Genomic DNA, 14,223 nt, shown 5'->3' on the forward strand with positions numbered 1-14,223 from the left:
GGGTGAAAAATGGGACCCACAATATATTAGGGTTCAAATAGAACTAATTAGAAAGAGAAACGTAAAAAAAGACTACACTGACTGACGATGGGGGATCGTCTCTGATACAGTCAAGGGACTCTTGGAAGTCCCTTGAATGACCTTGTGCTCTAGATGTGTTCTAATGGTGGCGTGGTTGTTGAGTGGCAGAGGTCCTGAGATGCCCCTGCACCAGTTGCTTCTGGGTTTTGGGGTGGGGGTTGTGGGGTGCATTGCTGCATTTCACTGAAAAAAATAATGTTGTGACAAGTTGTAGAGAAGGATTCGAGAACCGTGTCTTGTGCACGAGAATATAGGGTTGTTGGAATCAAAGAGAAACCCACAATATTTTTCCTCATGATTGCAGGAAATCTTCCGATGAGAGGTAGAGAAATCTCCTTCATTTTAAAACCAGAAGGGTAGAAAATTTTGCCAAGAATAAAGGGATGATAGAAACAAAAATAGTGAGTGAAAGCATGTCTTCCATCTGCAAAAATGGATCAGGAGAAATGTTTGTGTTGATCGATAATCTCTGAAAAATCAAAAACATTATGATTGGTGGCCACCAAAAATCGAGTTCCAGATAGCCTAGACTGAAAACTGTGACCAATATTGCTTCATAAAAACACGTGAACCAAGCACGAACAATGGGTTTCAGAAACCCTGAAAATGATCCAACCTTGAAAACCTTGCACACTAATTTTTTTAATAGAGAAAAATCAATCTGCCCCAAAAAACATACTTGCTTTTCAATAACTTACAAAAAAAAATCATTCAAAATTTCTTTGAAAAACAAGTTCAAATTTTACTTATTACCAAATTAAATGGTAAATAAATAAGTGAATTAATTTGAATGATCAAACAATGATTTTTATGAGTACAAGAGACGTTTCCATAATGAAACAATTGTAATTTATAAAGCCTCTAATATGTACACTAATTACAATATTGACCTTCAAATAAGTGATACTAAAATATATTAGTCTAATGTCTACCTGTTAAAGGATCTTGATGAAGGCTTTGATTTGGAATTTTGATGGTATGCCAATTCTGTGTGTTAGAAACCTTGTCGAACCCAACTACATAAAACAGTATTTTAATGTGGCAAAGCTGTTGAGAAATTGTGCTTGGATTGGTTTGTAGATGACAAAGCCATCTTGAATGCGCACCTCAATGCCAGCACATCAACTTTTCATGTTGAGCACAGTTTTATGAGATGTTTCACTTTTTATGAAGATTGTGTTGGAGCTTTTCACTTGATAGTCACCCAAATGGTGCGTCTAATATTTAATATTTTAAAGCTAAGTTACCAATGCTGGTGCTGATACGGGTTTGGGGTGCTGATGCGTGATTTTAATTTTTGGGGGATTTTGGATGCATTTGGGTGCCTCCATATATATATATATTTAAAAATATGTATATAGTGTATACTATATTTTATGTATGCAAAGAAATATACAAAAATAAACCATTCCTCTTTTAGGGCAATTTTAGGGTTTTGGGGCAAAAAAGAGCAAAAATATAATTAAAAGAATTAATTAAACACTTTTTTTTTGAAGTCACTTAAGCGAATGGGTGTTGAAAAAGTCCAAATGCTCTCCAAATGCACCCGGATGCCCTCTAGATTCTCTCCGGATGCTCTCAAATGCATCCTGCGCGCATCCGTAGGTGTTCGACGAGCTTCCAGTGAGCACCGGTGCAGCATCCAAATGCATCCACGCATCCGAAAGCACCAGAACCAACGTCCAGTGATTTCCTGGACGCATTGGTAACTTAGCTTTTAAGCTTTAACTTGGTTTTGAAAATAATGAAAACCACTTTAAAAGTGTGCGTGGAGGAGTTTTGTCATGATAAAGTCTGTTGAAACATGTGTTTGGAGGAACTTTTGACACTATTCATTGCTAAAAAGCGTGCCTTGAGGATGTTTACATGACATTAAAGTGTGCTTTATATTTGCTTGAAATGTTTTCACTTGTTGGTGACACCTAATTTATATTTCTGTTATTTTTCTTATGCCTGGCCTTTTGCATTTTGTTTACTGCTTAAGGATTAGTTTTTGCCTTGCATTCTTTTCTGCCACTTTTCATGGTTAGGTGCACTTCACTAATGGTTCTGTTGTGCCAAAACTGCACCACATATCAGTCCTTTCAACCCGCTTCGGATCACTTGGAACATTGTCACTCTTGCCTGCTGTTGTTTCTCCTCAGTCCTTACTGATGGGTCCAAGCATATTTTGACAGCTTTCACTGCCTTAAGCACTTATATTACATTGTTTTGTGGCACTTTTGCCAATGGATATCTGCAGCATAATTTATTTAGCTTGTCTATTGTTTTTGGCAGAGTTTTTTGGGGTCCAAGCCTATAAGATGTGTATTGCAGTTTTGATCTTTGACTTCCTTTCACGTCTATGTAGACTTTGTAATGCTGTTGCCATTTTTCCTGTAAGACTAAAGCAGCTTTCATTTAATTTGTTGATTGGAAAACCTTAGATGCTGGTTGTTTGTATGTGCTCATCTGTTCTTTATTCTTTGATTTATTTAAAATTGATCTTTGAATGACATCATTGTTTATTCCTTTTGGACTGACAGTCATTATCCAACCTTGCAAAAATACTAGTAGAGAAGGTAAACAACTGCATAATAAACTAATAGGCCATGGAATAAAATATGACTTGGAAAAAATGAAAAGACAAGGTTTTAGCTTTGAAACTTGACAGTACAATTTTTATTGTATGGTTACAAGTTTACAACACTTTCATGGTCAACATATCTTCTATATACAACTTTTTCCCAGTCATAAAACCTGCGTGGCTTGATTTGTTTGACCTTTTTAGTTTGAATATTTTTACCTTGTAAAGATATGGTTAATCATTTATAACTCTATTTTTGTGAAACTTCACTACTTCAACTTTCATATCAGGTGCAATGGAAAGAGTCAGAACTTTCAATGTTACGAGAAAATCCTTATGCCGATTTTCCTCCCACTCCTAGTACACCCAAGGTGATAAATCTTTCAATTTGATTATCTTTAACTAGATGTTTTTATTCATAGTGTTGCAGAGGAATCCTTATGTATATATGGTGAGAATTTTACTTGCTTGCTTTCTGATAATTCTTAAAAATGGCACCAGCGTTCTCATCGTGGAGATCATGAACGAGCTTCTATACGGGCACTTGGAGGATCAGATATTGATGGTTACTCAGGTCAGAATTCCAGTATTTTAGTTTATTTTTAATTATGGGATTTTAGAGCTTGATCAGTAAGAGTATTTGGATATCCTTTTGGTAAGGATTTGTTGCTTTTGTCGTGGACCTGCTCAAGAAACCACTTTTTTATATGTCTGTTAGATCACATTTCTATACAAAGAGGTTGCAGTACTTGTAAATTAAGAACAATAAGATTAATATGCTTTGAATTTCAGGTGAGAGGATTGGCAAACGAGATCATAAACGCAAGGTAATGCCAATTACACTCTCATATATTTCACAGTTATCAATTAGTTACTTAGCTAACTCTTAATTTTTTTATTTCCCTCAAGGCTCCTGCAAGGTTCTTGGATGTCCCACCGTCGCCACCTCAGGGTAAAAGGGCTCGCAAATTGAAGGCTCCTGATAGCTAAATTGAAGGTATCATTGATATTTTTAATGTAATTCCAACACTATACATTTATTGGTTGTGCAATGGAGCTTGTGTTGTTTTTCTCAAGTTCTAGTGTAGTGCATATCTGTTATTTGAGGATGGATGTTATAAACCAGGCACCACTTGTGAGTGACAGATGCTGGCAGTGCAAGTTTCCACCCATGGCAGTCTGGCAGATTAAAATACTGTAGAATTTAATTGTATCTGTTGGATCTGAGTGGTCATTGCTAGAGCTTCAAAGATATCAAATACGAGCTCAGGAATTCCAAATAATATTCAATGTTATAAACATTACTGATGGTAACACTACAAAATATAATTCTTGGCACTAGCAAATGTGTGCACCTTATGGATTTACTCCTGTATCATATCTGAAGAGTCTACATTTATTTTTTGATCTCTTTGTTGCATTTATCATTGATTGTTTTTGTAAGTTTCCACCTGCATTTTTCCTGTTGATCTAATGTTTCCTATGATGATGAAACTATTGCTTTGTGCTTCGAGTTTTGTGGATGCTTATTTGATTAATATGCATGGATGAAGTTACATCGTATGTTGGAAGGGCATCATTGGCTTCTTGAATATGTGATGTTGTTAGTGAATTCTAAGCAGTGATGGATACTTAATGTTTTCAAATTCTTTGCTTTGCAAAATTCTAACTAGATAGTCTACGATAAGAATTAAGGAATTTAATGGTGATGGATGTATATTGTTTTCATTATAAGTATCTTTTAGATGATAGATGTCTTAGATGTTTTAGATGTGAGTTTGATGCCATTTTAGTTTTGGCACTAGTCAACAAAATAAACTAGTATAATCTTTAATATTTCTTAAATTCCTTGGTTTGAACCAGGTGAATGCTAAACCCATAAATGCACTCAAGGTAAATGTCGTAAATCACACAGTTCATCATCAAACAATGACATTGTACCTAAGAAAGGGACATGCTAATAGAATCTTTCCTCATTTTTCTTTCAAAATTCACTATCCTCCGTCTCTTGCAGGAGGACGATATATGTCATCGTAAGCTTGATGCCATCTGTTGCGCAAAGATAGTCTTCACAGAAATTGTTGATTGTTATTTGTGAAAAATTTAGAGTTGTATTTTAGACAGATAGTACAAATAGTGGGCATTATAAATTTGATTTTAAAATTGCTCATTATTTTCTAGCAGGAAAGATTGAAAGATTGTTATTAAGGATCAAGAGTTGAGTAGTTAATTACATTTAAAAAGACGTGTACCAAACTTTGCAACAATTCTTAGTCTATTGGTTTTTCTTTGAATCCTGTGATGTCATTTTTGAAATGAATAATATGCTATTTAGATAAATGTAGTGTTAGTGGGGATGCATCAATTTTGTAACATTTTGGGGGAGGGGGTATTTTGGGGGTGGCACAATATGCCCTATCCCACATCAAAATATCTTCTCCCTAGGGATGCTCCTAGGAGATCTCCTTGAAGTGGCGCATGTTTCTCATCATAGACCCTCTTAATGGTGAATCTGTAGGGGTGGCCTCTTGTCTAATGTTACCCATAACCATAAAATTTAACTATTAAAAAAATTGAAAAAAAAAAGTCTTAATGAGGGGCCCCAAACATGAAGTGGATTATTTCACTACTAAAAACTTAAATTCACATTCATTTTTCATTTAACTTTGGTTATTTGCATTGTTATGATTTTCTCTTGCAAGCAAGAGGGGAAATGCCAATATGTGCAATAGATGCTCATGTGGACATTTGAAGGCCAGACTGGTGATAGAACCAACTCTTTGACCCCATCTTATATAATGAGAAGGAACACTTATATGGCATTGCTTATAGTTGTAATAGGAGTTGCCACACATAGAACTAGTACAAAAAATCTAAGCTTCTTTTGTAGTGCATTTGATAGAAAACAAAATTTTCTTTCACTTCTAAGATTCTCCCAATCAAATTCAAGCAAGGTAGATCCAATAACCATGCACCCTAACTTCACGTTTCTCAAGCTCTTAATATTTAACAATACATCAATATTTGGTGAAATTTTCAGCATGCCTTTGTATGGGAGTTGAGAGCTTAAAACTATTGTTTGAGCATCTAGGTAATGACAATGAATGTGGGATGATTCATTATGTTAATAGTAATCCTTAAATAGTCATTGGTACTTGTTATTATGAGTTATTTTTTATGAGAGGTAAATAGGGTTTGAATAGATTAGAAGCCTTCAACAAATAGATTTTGAAGGGAATTTGGATGCCACAACTAAACAACTAGTTGCAAAACAATTAGTAGGACAAATCAACAATAGAATAAACACTAGGACTAAACAACATTCCACCAACACTGGAACAAATTAACCTAAAAAGGTGTTGTCATATCAAGTACTTGCTGCAACAAGAGGCCAAAGCCTAAAAAACAAATACTTGGGGTTTTAATAAGACAACTTAACCTTGACAAGAGAACCCAAGGTTTTACTAGGCTCCCTAAACTTGAACCTTGGTAAGAAAACATGCTACCTAAATTGTGATCAAATATATAATATCCTACATTTTATATTTACCATAATTGAATAAAATGCAATGCAGGGCTTTTAGTTTCCATATTGAATCCTAAACCTAATAACCTCTGAATGTCACTAATTCATTCACTTTTTTCCTACTAATTGCAACTTGTCACTCCTCTTGACTTGCTACTCTTGACTTCTAGATTTGAACCCTAAACCTAACAATTTCTCAATGTTCCCACTTCATTCTTTCTTTCCCTATTGACAACTGGATACTTTTACTAACTACAACCCTTGCTTCTTCTTGCAATTTTCAGAGCCAACTAGACCATATTTAGACTTTCAAAGATTAATAATTTTTTGTGGTCATTAATTAGGGTAGGTTACAGAGGTTAGGTGTGAAAAAGTGATATGTACATATCAATAAACCATTGCTAGTGTGATGACATTTGAAGATCATAGTTTATTCTTGCATGGTTAGAAATTGTGCAAATCCATTGCTCACTCAAAATTGAAACCCATCCATGACTTGTGCAACTTGAAGGATGAGATAGGTGGTGATACCATGTCTTGCACCTTCTTTTGTTTTGTTTCTGACCCTTCCTCATAAGGGTTTGTATTGAGTGCGGCTTCTTTAGATATTGTTGTTCACCAATGCTTGTCATTCAATAGTTTTCTTGGCTCATAGATCGCTTTTCATCAATGTTGCCACTAGGTAGTTTTTCTGCGTTTAGATTGATTGTTTTCGATTAATACAAAGGGCAACCCAAACGCCATGAAAAGATTAAATTGAATAAAGCGTTAAGATTCCCTAATACAAGTAACAAGCTGTCCAATGCCATACACCAACAAAACAAAGAAGTGATTGAGCCCTGCCAAATGAAGAACCTTTTTGATTGATTGTTATTTGCTAACAATTTTTATGCTTGGATCACAAACAAAAAATCTCATTTATCACTAATTTGGGTGATCTATGTTTGTCCTAAGTTTTCTCTGTTCATTGAAAAATCAGCTTTTTGAGAGTTAAGATGTGTGGCCCACAGATAAAGAGACTTTGTATACATATTGTGCATCAAAACATCAATTATTTTTGAGAGTTAAGATGTGTAATTTAGAGATAAAGAGACTTTTAATACACAATTTGATCATAATGAATAGTATTTCAAAATAGAACTATATAGAAAATCTTCTATAAGATTACCATATATCAAAAGACTTTGCATAGACTTATTTGCTAAGAATACCTTCGTACTTTTAAAGTCTCTTTAGCTACTTAGATTATTTGTGAAAATTAATATTTCCTTAAACTAATGAAACAATGTAAAGAAAGAGACTACTTTTTCCTTCACCTTTGTCTTGTACAACTAGCTATTACATAGATAAAACATATTATTCCATGCATATCACAATCATTATTTTTAAAAGATATCTTGGTTCATGATATGCACAAAAGAAAGAGACTACTTTTTCCTTCACCTTTGTCTTGTACAACTAGCTATTACATAGATAAAACATATTATTCCATGCCTATCACAATCATTATTTTTAAAAGATATCTTGGTTCATGATATGCACAAAGTTGTTAGCAATGAGAGGAAGTAATTTGTTTGGTTGTGTTTCAGGTGTTATATTTAAAAAATAAAATTAATAAATATGATTTAGGAAGTATCATAATGATTTAGATTAAAGGATCACACATGAGGAAGATAACTTGTAACCAAAGCTCATGATGTAAGCTAATTTAATTTAAATTAGCTGAGTTTTGTTTTGTCATGACCATTTCAAAATATAAAATAAACTACATAGCCTGGAAGCTTGCAAATGGAATGCCTTTTAGCTTTTCTGTATACGATAGAAGTACTCTTACTATAATATAAATTGTAAATGGTACATTTACCAATAAGATTGAAAGGAAAACATGGAAAAAAGCATGTTCACAACTTGGTATGTACTTTTGTCACTCAATAGGCTACTTTTCTTTTTGGAAATGATGGATTTACTACTGAGACTATGGGTGTTGCACACAACACACATTGCATAATATTGTTATATTATATTATTTTATTTTACTATGTAATGTTGCACCAAGGAGCATCTAGATGAATGTGCTACATGTAGAAATTCTCATGGGATATTCTAGATGAGTTGTATTGTAACATTGTGATAATATTTGATGTAATTTTTTAATATTGGAAAAAAATTTAAATGACCAATATTAAATGTGGGTCAATAGGGGTTTGGTAGCACATGGTTTATGTAAATACCACTTGGTGGTTTTGTAGAAGTTTGCTACTATATAAAAAACCACAAGGGTAGTTGTTGAATAAGGACAAAAGACAAAAAAAAAGTTGAGAAAGACAAGGCATTACAAGTTGGGCAAGAGAGCATTTGTGAAGGTTTGAAGTATGGCATGAGATGTGCAGATTCATATTTGTTCACATGAAATTCTTGGTTGTAGTTATAGCATTGAAAACTTTTATGGTTGTATTGCAATGATTTTTTGCTGAATAATACATGATGATGAATGCTTTTGTAAGTTGGGTTTTTTTTCCCTTCAATGAGAGTTTCTCTGGGCATATCTTGTGTCACGTTTTTGTGAGTATGTTGTCTACTCTTGCATGTGAAATTTTAGGTGCGTATTTATTTTAGATCTATTATGGGTTTTGTGGAAATGGTATTTTTGGTTGCAAGTTTCCTTATAAGTGGTATTAGAGCTATGATTTTCTTGTTGTAACTCTACATTGAATCCGTGAGAATGCATGAGAGGATAAAAGAAAGGGCAAGATATATGCGGTTTATAGATTTTTTATTGTAGATTTGAAAGTTTTGGATTTGTTGTTATGATGAGATGTTGGCAGATTTTGGGCATGTAAAATTATTGGCCAAAAGAGTTTTTTGGATGTTTTGTTTAATTGATGTTTTGAGGGGGGAGCTTATAGAAATTACCTCTTGGGCAAAAACAAACCTCATCATTGGATTTGGATTGGCCTTTCTATAAATTATGATATATAATATGCTCTAGTTTCGCCATGTCAAGAGAAAATGAAAATAGTTTTTATTTGCAGGTCGTGACGATCGTCAAATTTAATATTGTAAGAATTTTCATCACATAAAAAAATGCATTGAAAGAGGTAAAAAAATTGTCTTCGTAAAACAACTATAACTTTCACTTTGGATATCAGATCTTGGACTTCTTATAGTTGTTAGAAAGATAACTTAGAGAGCTACAATTTGGTGTAGGTTTCATTATATTATTATAGCATTTTGTTAGGTTTTAAGAGCCCAAAAGTTAGATGTTATTTATTTTAAACATAGATTTGGGCTTAACTTGAGCATACAGAGTTGGATTTGGACTTCTAATAGTCAACAGATAGATCTTGAAGAGCTCTACACATTGGTTCATATTTAGTGTAGGTTTGACATGATTTATTTGGTGATATATTGATTAGAATGATTTATGATATATATTGACTATGGTAACATTGTGAGTTTTTGACATTCTATATTTTGGAGATTTGAAATGTGATGTCATTGTATACTTAGCTTATATTTCAAATTTGTTTAATGATGATTTGGGTATCAATGTTTGATTTAGATATGTATGATGACTTGTTGGGTCTACAAGTTATGCAGTGTTGTAAGTGGTCTATACTTACATGTTGTATTTATGACTTGGAAATAGGTTGTCTTTGCCTATTGATTTTTAATTATTGATGTATATTCAAATTAGTGGCTTGAATTTGGGTTGTTTATGCCCTTAGTCATATGGTTTTCTTATTTTTTTTTCATGTAGAAGGGATGAGATGTTGTTACTATGTACAGTCACGGTGGAGGATTATGGTTGATTATTTTATGTTGAGAGGTTGGACACTTTGAGAGTTTAGATATGTGGTTCATGGATGTGATTATGGTGCCATAGATTTTTGTATGACATGATTGAATATATAGGTACATCATTGATGTTCATTAGTTTGGATTCCTAATTTGGTTATGGTAGTATATCTTCTTTGGTTGAGGATTATGGTTATTTGGTTTCTTTTGAGGAGCTCACGATGTCCAATTTGAGTTCTTTGATAGTTTGATTCCTTAGTTGATTCTCATGCTTAGAGGATGTTTTTCATCATAATGTCATGGATAGCTTGGAGAGATGGTTTAGTGGAAGTTTGTGAAAGTGATGAGGTGGTTGTGCAAGATTGGTTCTTGGTTTGGTTTGTATCTTCTTGGTTTCACTTGGTACTGACACTTCGATTGTGTGTGTATAGATGGAATATCTTCATGTAGGAGATAGATATTATGATGCCATAGGTGACTCGGTACCATGGTTGAGTGGGAGGTGTTGGCATTGATGTATTTGCAGATGTTGGAGGATGTTTAAGATCCTATTGCTACAGAAGCGTCTTTGACATTTGCATGGTGCACTTGGTTCTTCATGGTGTATGAAGATGGTTCTTCATGGTGTGGAGATGGTTTTTCATGGTTTGTGGAGATGGTTTCATCTCGACGACTCATGGTGTTTTTGGTAAAGGTGTGGCTTATGCTTTCATTTCACATGTTATCCTTGGTGTTAGGATGGTTTCATTATTATGTCATGGTATACTCTTGATACGCATTAAGATTTTTGACATGTTGGTATGTTCATATGGAGCATGTTATCTCTTTGGTTGAGATGGTTTAGATCATCTTGCCATATTTATGTTCTTGAGGCCATGGTTGGATCTTTGCCATTGATCTTGGTTTAGTTTCTTGGTATTGAGTACATTGATAATTTGCCGGATATTTCATGATATTAGCATGTTGCATTTGGAGTTGTCATAGATTAATTGTTTATAGGTGCTCATTGATAATTAGAGATGATGGTGAAGCTGATTTCACTTGGATTAGAGATATATTTGTTGAGACAATTATTTGGTTTCAATAAGAAGTCCGAGGGGCATTCACCTAATATGGACTTGAGAGGAGATTGTTCTTAGATGAGTCTTGGTTGGACACTTGGACATCTTGATGAACATTCTCATTCTCCACTCTTGGTCTACTTGATAGTTTACTACTTGAGAGGCATAGCCCGTTATTTCTCTCAGGCGCATTATGTTTATGTTTATCTTTCATTGGTATGGATCTTGAGCTATGGTACATGAACTAGGTCCAGAGGATTCATTTTAGAGATGCTTTAGCATTGATTATCTCCTTGTGCATATTTTGTTATGTCGGTTGAGTTTGGGAGATGGTTTTATATTTGGCAAATTCCTTAGATTAGGAATGGTTATTCCTTGGTTTAGGAATGGTTTATGTGTTTAATCTTCTTGTGAGAGGCTTACATTCATTATTAGTTATATGGTATGGTTTGATTGTTATTGTAGCTTCTTGGTCTAGGCTTTGTGGAAGAGATCTTATTTGACATGATTTAAATCTAGATGTGTGTGTAGGACATGATACAAGTTATCATTTGCACAATTTCTCTTTGGTCATGGTTATCTTCTTGGATGTTCAATTTCACTTACATTGGATTTGGGATTGGTTGGAGCTTGTGATCACTAGTTTGTGTGTGAGACATGATTATTCCTTTTATCTCTTTCTTTTATTGGTTGTGGAGAACTTGGGAGAGCATTGGAGACTTATTTTGAGAGTTGTTCTTGCAAGTTATTGGTGTATGTGTTGTGGATGTCCTTAATACTACATGAATTCACTTCTTTGAGATGTTGTGAATGAATTGGTTACAGATTTGACATTATCTTTTGTAGTGGCAGCTTCTTGGTATATATGTGACAATTATTGCTCTTGAGGCTTGTGATTGTAGGTTATAGATTATATATGTTGATGATGTAAGATTCACTTGGTATAACGTTGGAGGTATGGATAGTTTGATGGGATTGACACTTGCTGTTGGTGCTATTTCAACTATGGATATTTGTCAACTATGGATACATGTAATTACATTTGGATCATTTTTTTGTGCTTGGTATTTCATTTGGTACATGATTTTATGATTCTTATGTGACAAGTTGGGTGTCTTTCTCTTTGGATGACTTCTATGTATATCCAGTTGTTGTGACATAATAAGAGATGAGATTATTCATGTTTGAGATGTTGGATACTTTGATTTTGTCGTGGGTACTAGGATGGAGCACATGATGTACTTTGATCCATGATGGTGGATGTGCTAGGAGGGATCGTTTCATTTTTTATTTATGTGGCTACATATTGATCTTATGCAATGTATAGAAGTGAGAGATTGTTGAGATTATGAGTGTTGCACACATTGCATAATATTGTTACATTGTATTATTTTATTTTATTATGTAATGTTTCACCTAGGAGCATCTAGATGGATGTGTAGCATGTAGAGATTCCCATGCGATATTTTTGATAAGTTGTATTGTATCATTGTGATAATATTTGATGTAATTATTTAATATTGAGAAATAATAATTTAATGACCAATATTAAATTTGGGTCAATAGAGGTTTGGTAGCACATGGTTTTAGCACATGATATATGTAATACCACTTGGTGATTTTGTAGGAGCTAGCTACTATATAAGAAACTACAAGGGTAGTTGTTTTATGAGATTGAAAAAAGACAACAAGGAGAGTAGAGCAAGACAAGGCTTGATAGGTTAGCCAAAAGATCATTTGTGAAGGTTGGAAGCATGACATAAAATGTGTGGACTTGTATTGCAATGGTTTTTTGCTGAATAATACATGGTGATGGATGCTTTTGGAGAGTGAATTTTTCTCTCAATGAGGGTTTTCCAAGTTATATCTTGTGTCACATTTTTATGGCTATATTGTCTATTCTTTTGCATGTGCATTTTAAGTGCTTATTTATTTCATATCTATTATGCATTATGTGGAAACAATAATATTTTTGGCTACAAATTTCCTTACATTTACCTAAGTTACAATCATAGTTGCAATCTCTAATAAAGATCACCTTTTCAGAAGACACAATCCCTTTCATTTGATGGAAAAGAGATACTTGGATGTAGTTGTATATATAAAAAACACAAGGCTTAGCTAGTTTTTTACAATCACCAGTGAGTGTTACTAATATTTTAGTCTACCAATATTAGTGAATTATAGGTGTAGACTCATCCAACAATTAACAACACTAGTTTGAAAATATGGTGAGAGATGATTATTTTTATTTATTTTTAACTAATTTGCCAAGACATATTGATAATTTGGAAGTGGGAAGATATGTTTCAACATGTGTATTCCTTTTTGTTCTTCCTTGACATATCATATCATTCCATGTGTTATTCCTTTTTTTCTTCCTTAGCATACAAATTTTGGATAATTATGACCATTGAAGATTGTATTGTCTGGGATCTATTTTCGAGAGCTAGAGGGAAAGATCTATACTCATTATGGAAGCAATTGGGGCCTTTAGATGTTTGAAAGCCACAAATAATCCATACATCATATAACAGTTTACTAGTCTACAAATAATTGAGAGAGACTTTTGTGTTGGAATATCTGAGAAGGTAATTCATTCCAATGAATGCACATGGCCCCTATACTTTTTGAGTAATATGGAAGGTGATGAAAAATATATAAAGTAAAAATTTATAAAAATGCGTATGTTTTCAAAATTAGAATTGTATATGAGCACAAATAAGCATATATGTATGTATGTACACACACATAAGTATACACACACACATATACTTATACACATACATATACACATACATATACATATACATATACATATACATATACATATACATATACACATACACACACATACATACACACACACACACACACACACACACACACACACACACACACACACACACACACACACACACACACACACACATATACACAAACATATACATATACATATACATATACATATACATATACATATACATATACGTGTGTGTGTGTATCAAAGGTTAAAAAATATAAAATATAATTATAATTCTTAAAACATTAATAAATGTCATGTTGAATATAATGTTAAAAATGGCTGATTTTTTTTTTTTTTTTTGAAAAAGGTAAAATAAAATTTTAATGGATTGGATATTTTGTTAGAGAACTGCTGCCTAATATAAAAAAAAACCAATTGATATGCA

General features: G+C 33.4%; 1 protein-coding gene and 1 long non-coding RNA gene across 3 annotated transcripts in view; both read left to right on the forward strand.

Annotated features, from left to right (window-relative positions):
* LOC149578510 (myb-like transcription factor family protein) overlaps positions 1-4,054 on the forward strand; it is an 89,124-nt gene extending 85,070 nt beyond the window's left edge. The window contains exons 13-17 of one of the 2 annotated variants that reach the window (XM_089829549.1): positions 2,938-3,018; positions 3,149-3,221; positions 3,440-3,474; positions 3,557-3,644; positions 3,774-4,054. In XM_089829549.1, coding sequence (XP_089685675.1) covers positions 2,938-3,018; positions 3,149-3,221; positions 3,440-3,474; positions 3,557-3,637 — 270 coding nt within the window. In that variant the 3' untranslated portion in view covers positions 3,638-3,644; positions 3,774-4,054. The remainder of the gene's footprint in view (positions 1-2,937; positions 3,019-3,148; positions 3,222-3,439; positions 3,475-3,556; positions 3,645-3,773) is intronic. The other variant, XM_089829552.1, reaches the window with a different exon arrangement.
* A 404-nt stretch (positions 4,055-4,458) lies between these two features.
* LOC149578511 (uncharacterized) lies at positions 4,459-4,941 on the forward strand. Its single transcript, XR_016356427.1, has 2 exons — positions 4,459-4,540; positions 4,662-4,941. It is a non-coding gene; the product is annotated as an uncharacterized LOC149578511 (long non-coding RNA).
* Positions 4,942-14,223: the final 9,282 nt, after the last annotated feature.

The sequence above is a fragment of the Cupressus sempervirens genome, chromosome 1, assembly GCF_028749045.1.
Source record: "Cupressus sempervirens isolate cs-2001-9-10 chromosome 1, ASM2874904v1, whole genome shotgun sequence".
NCBI lineage: Eukaryota > Viridiplantae > Streptophyta > Pinopsida > Cupressales > Cupressaceae > Cupressus > Cupressus sempervirens.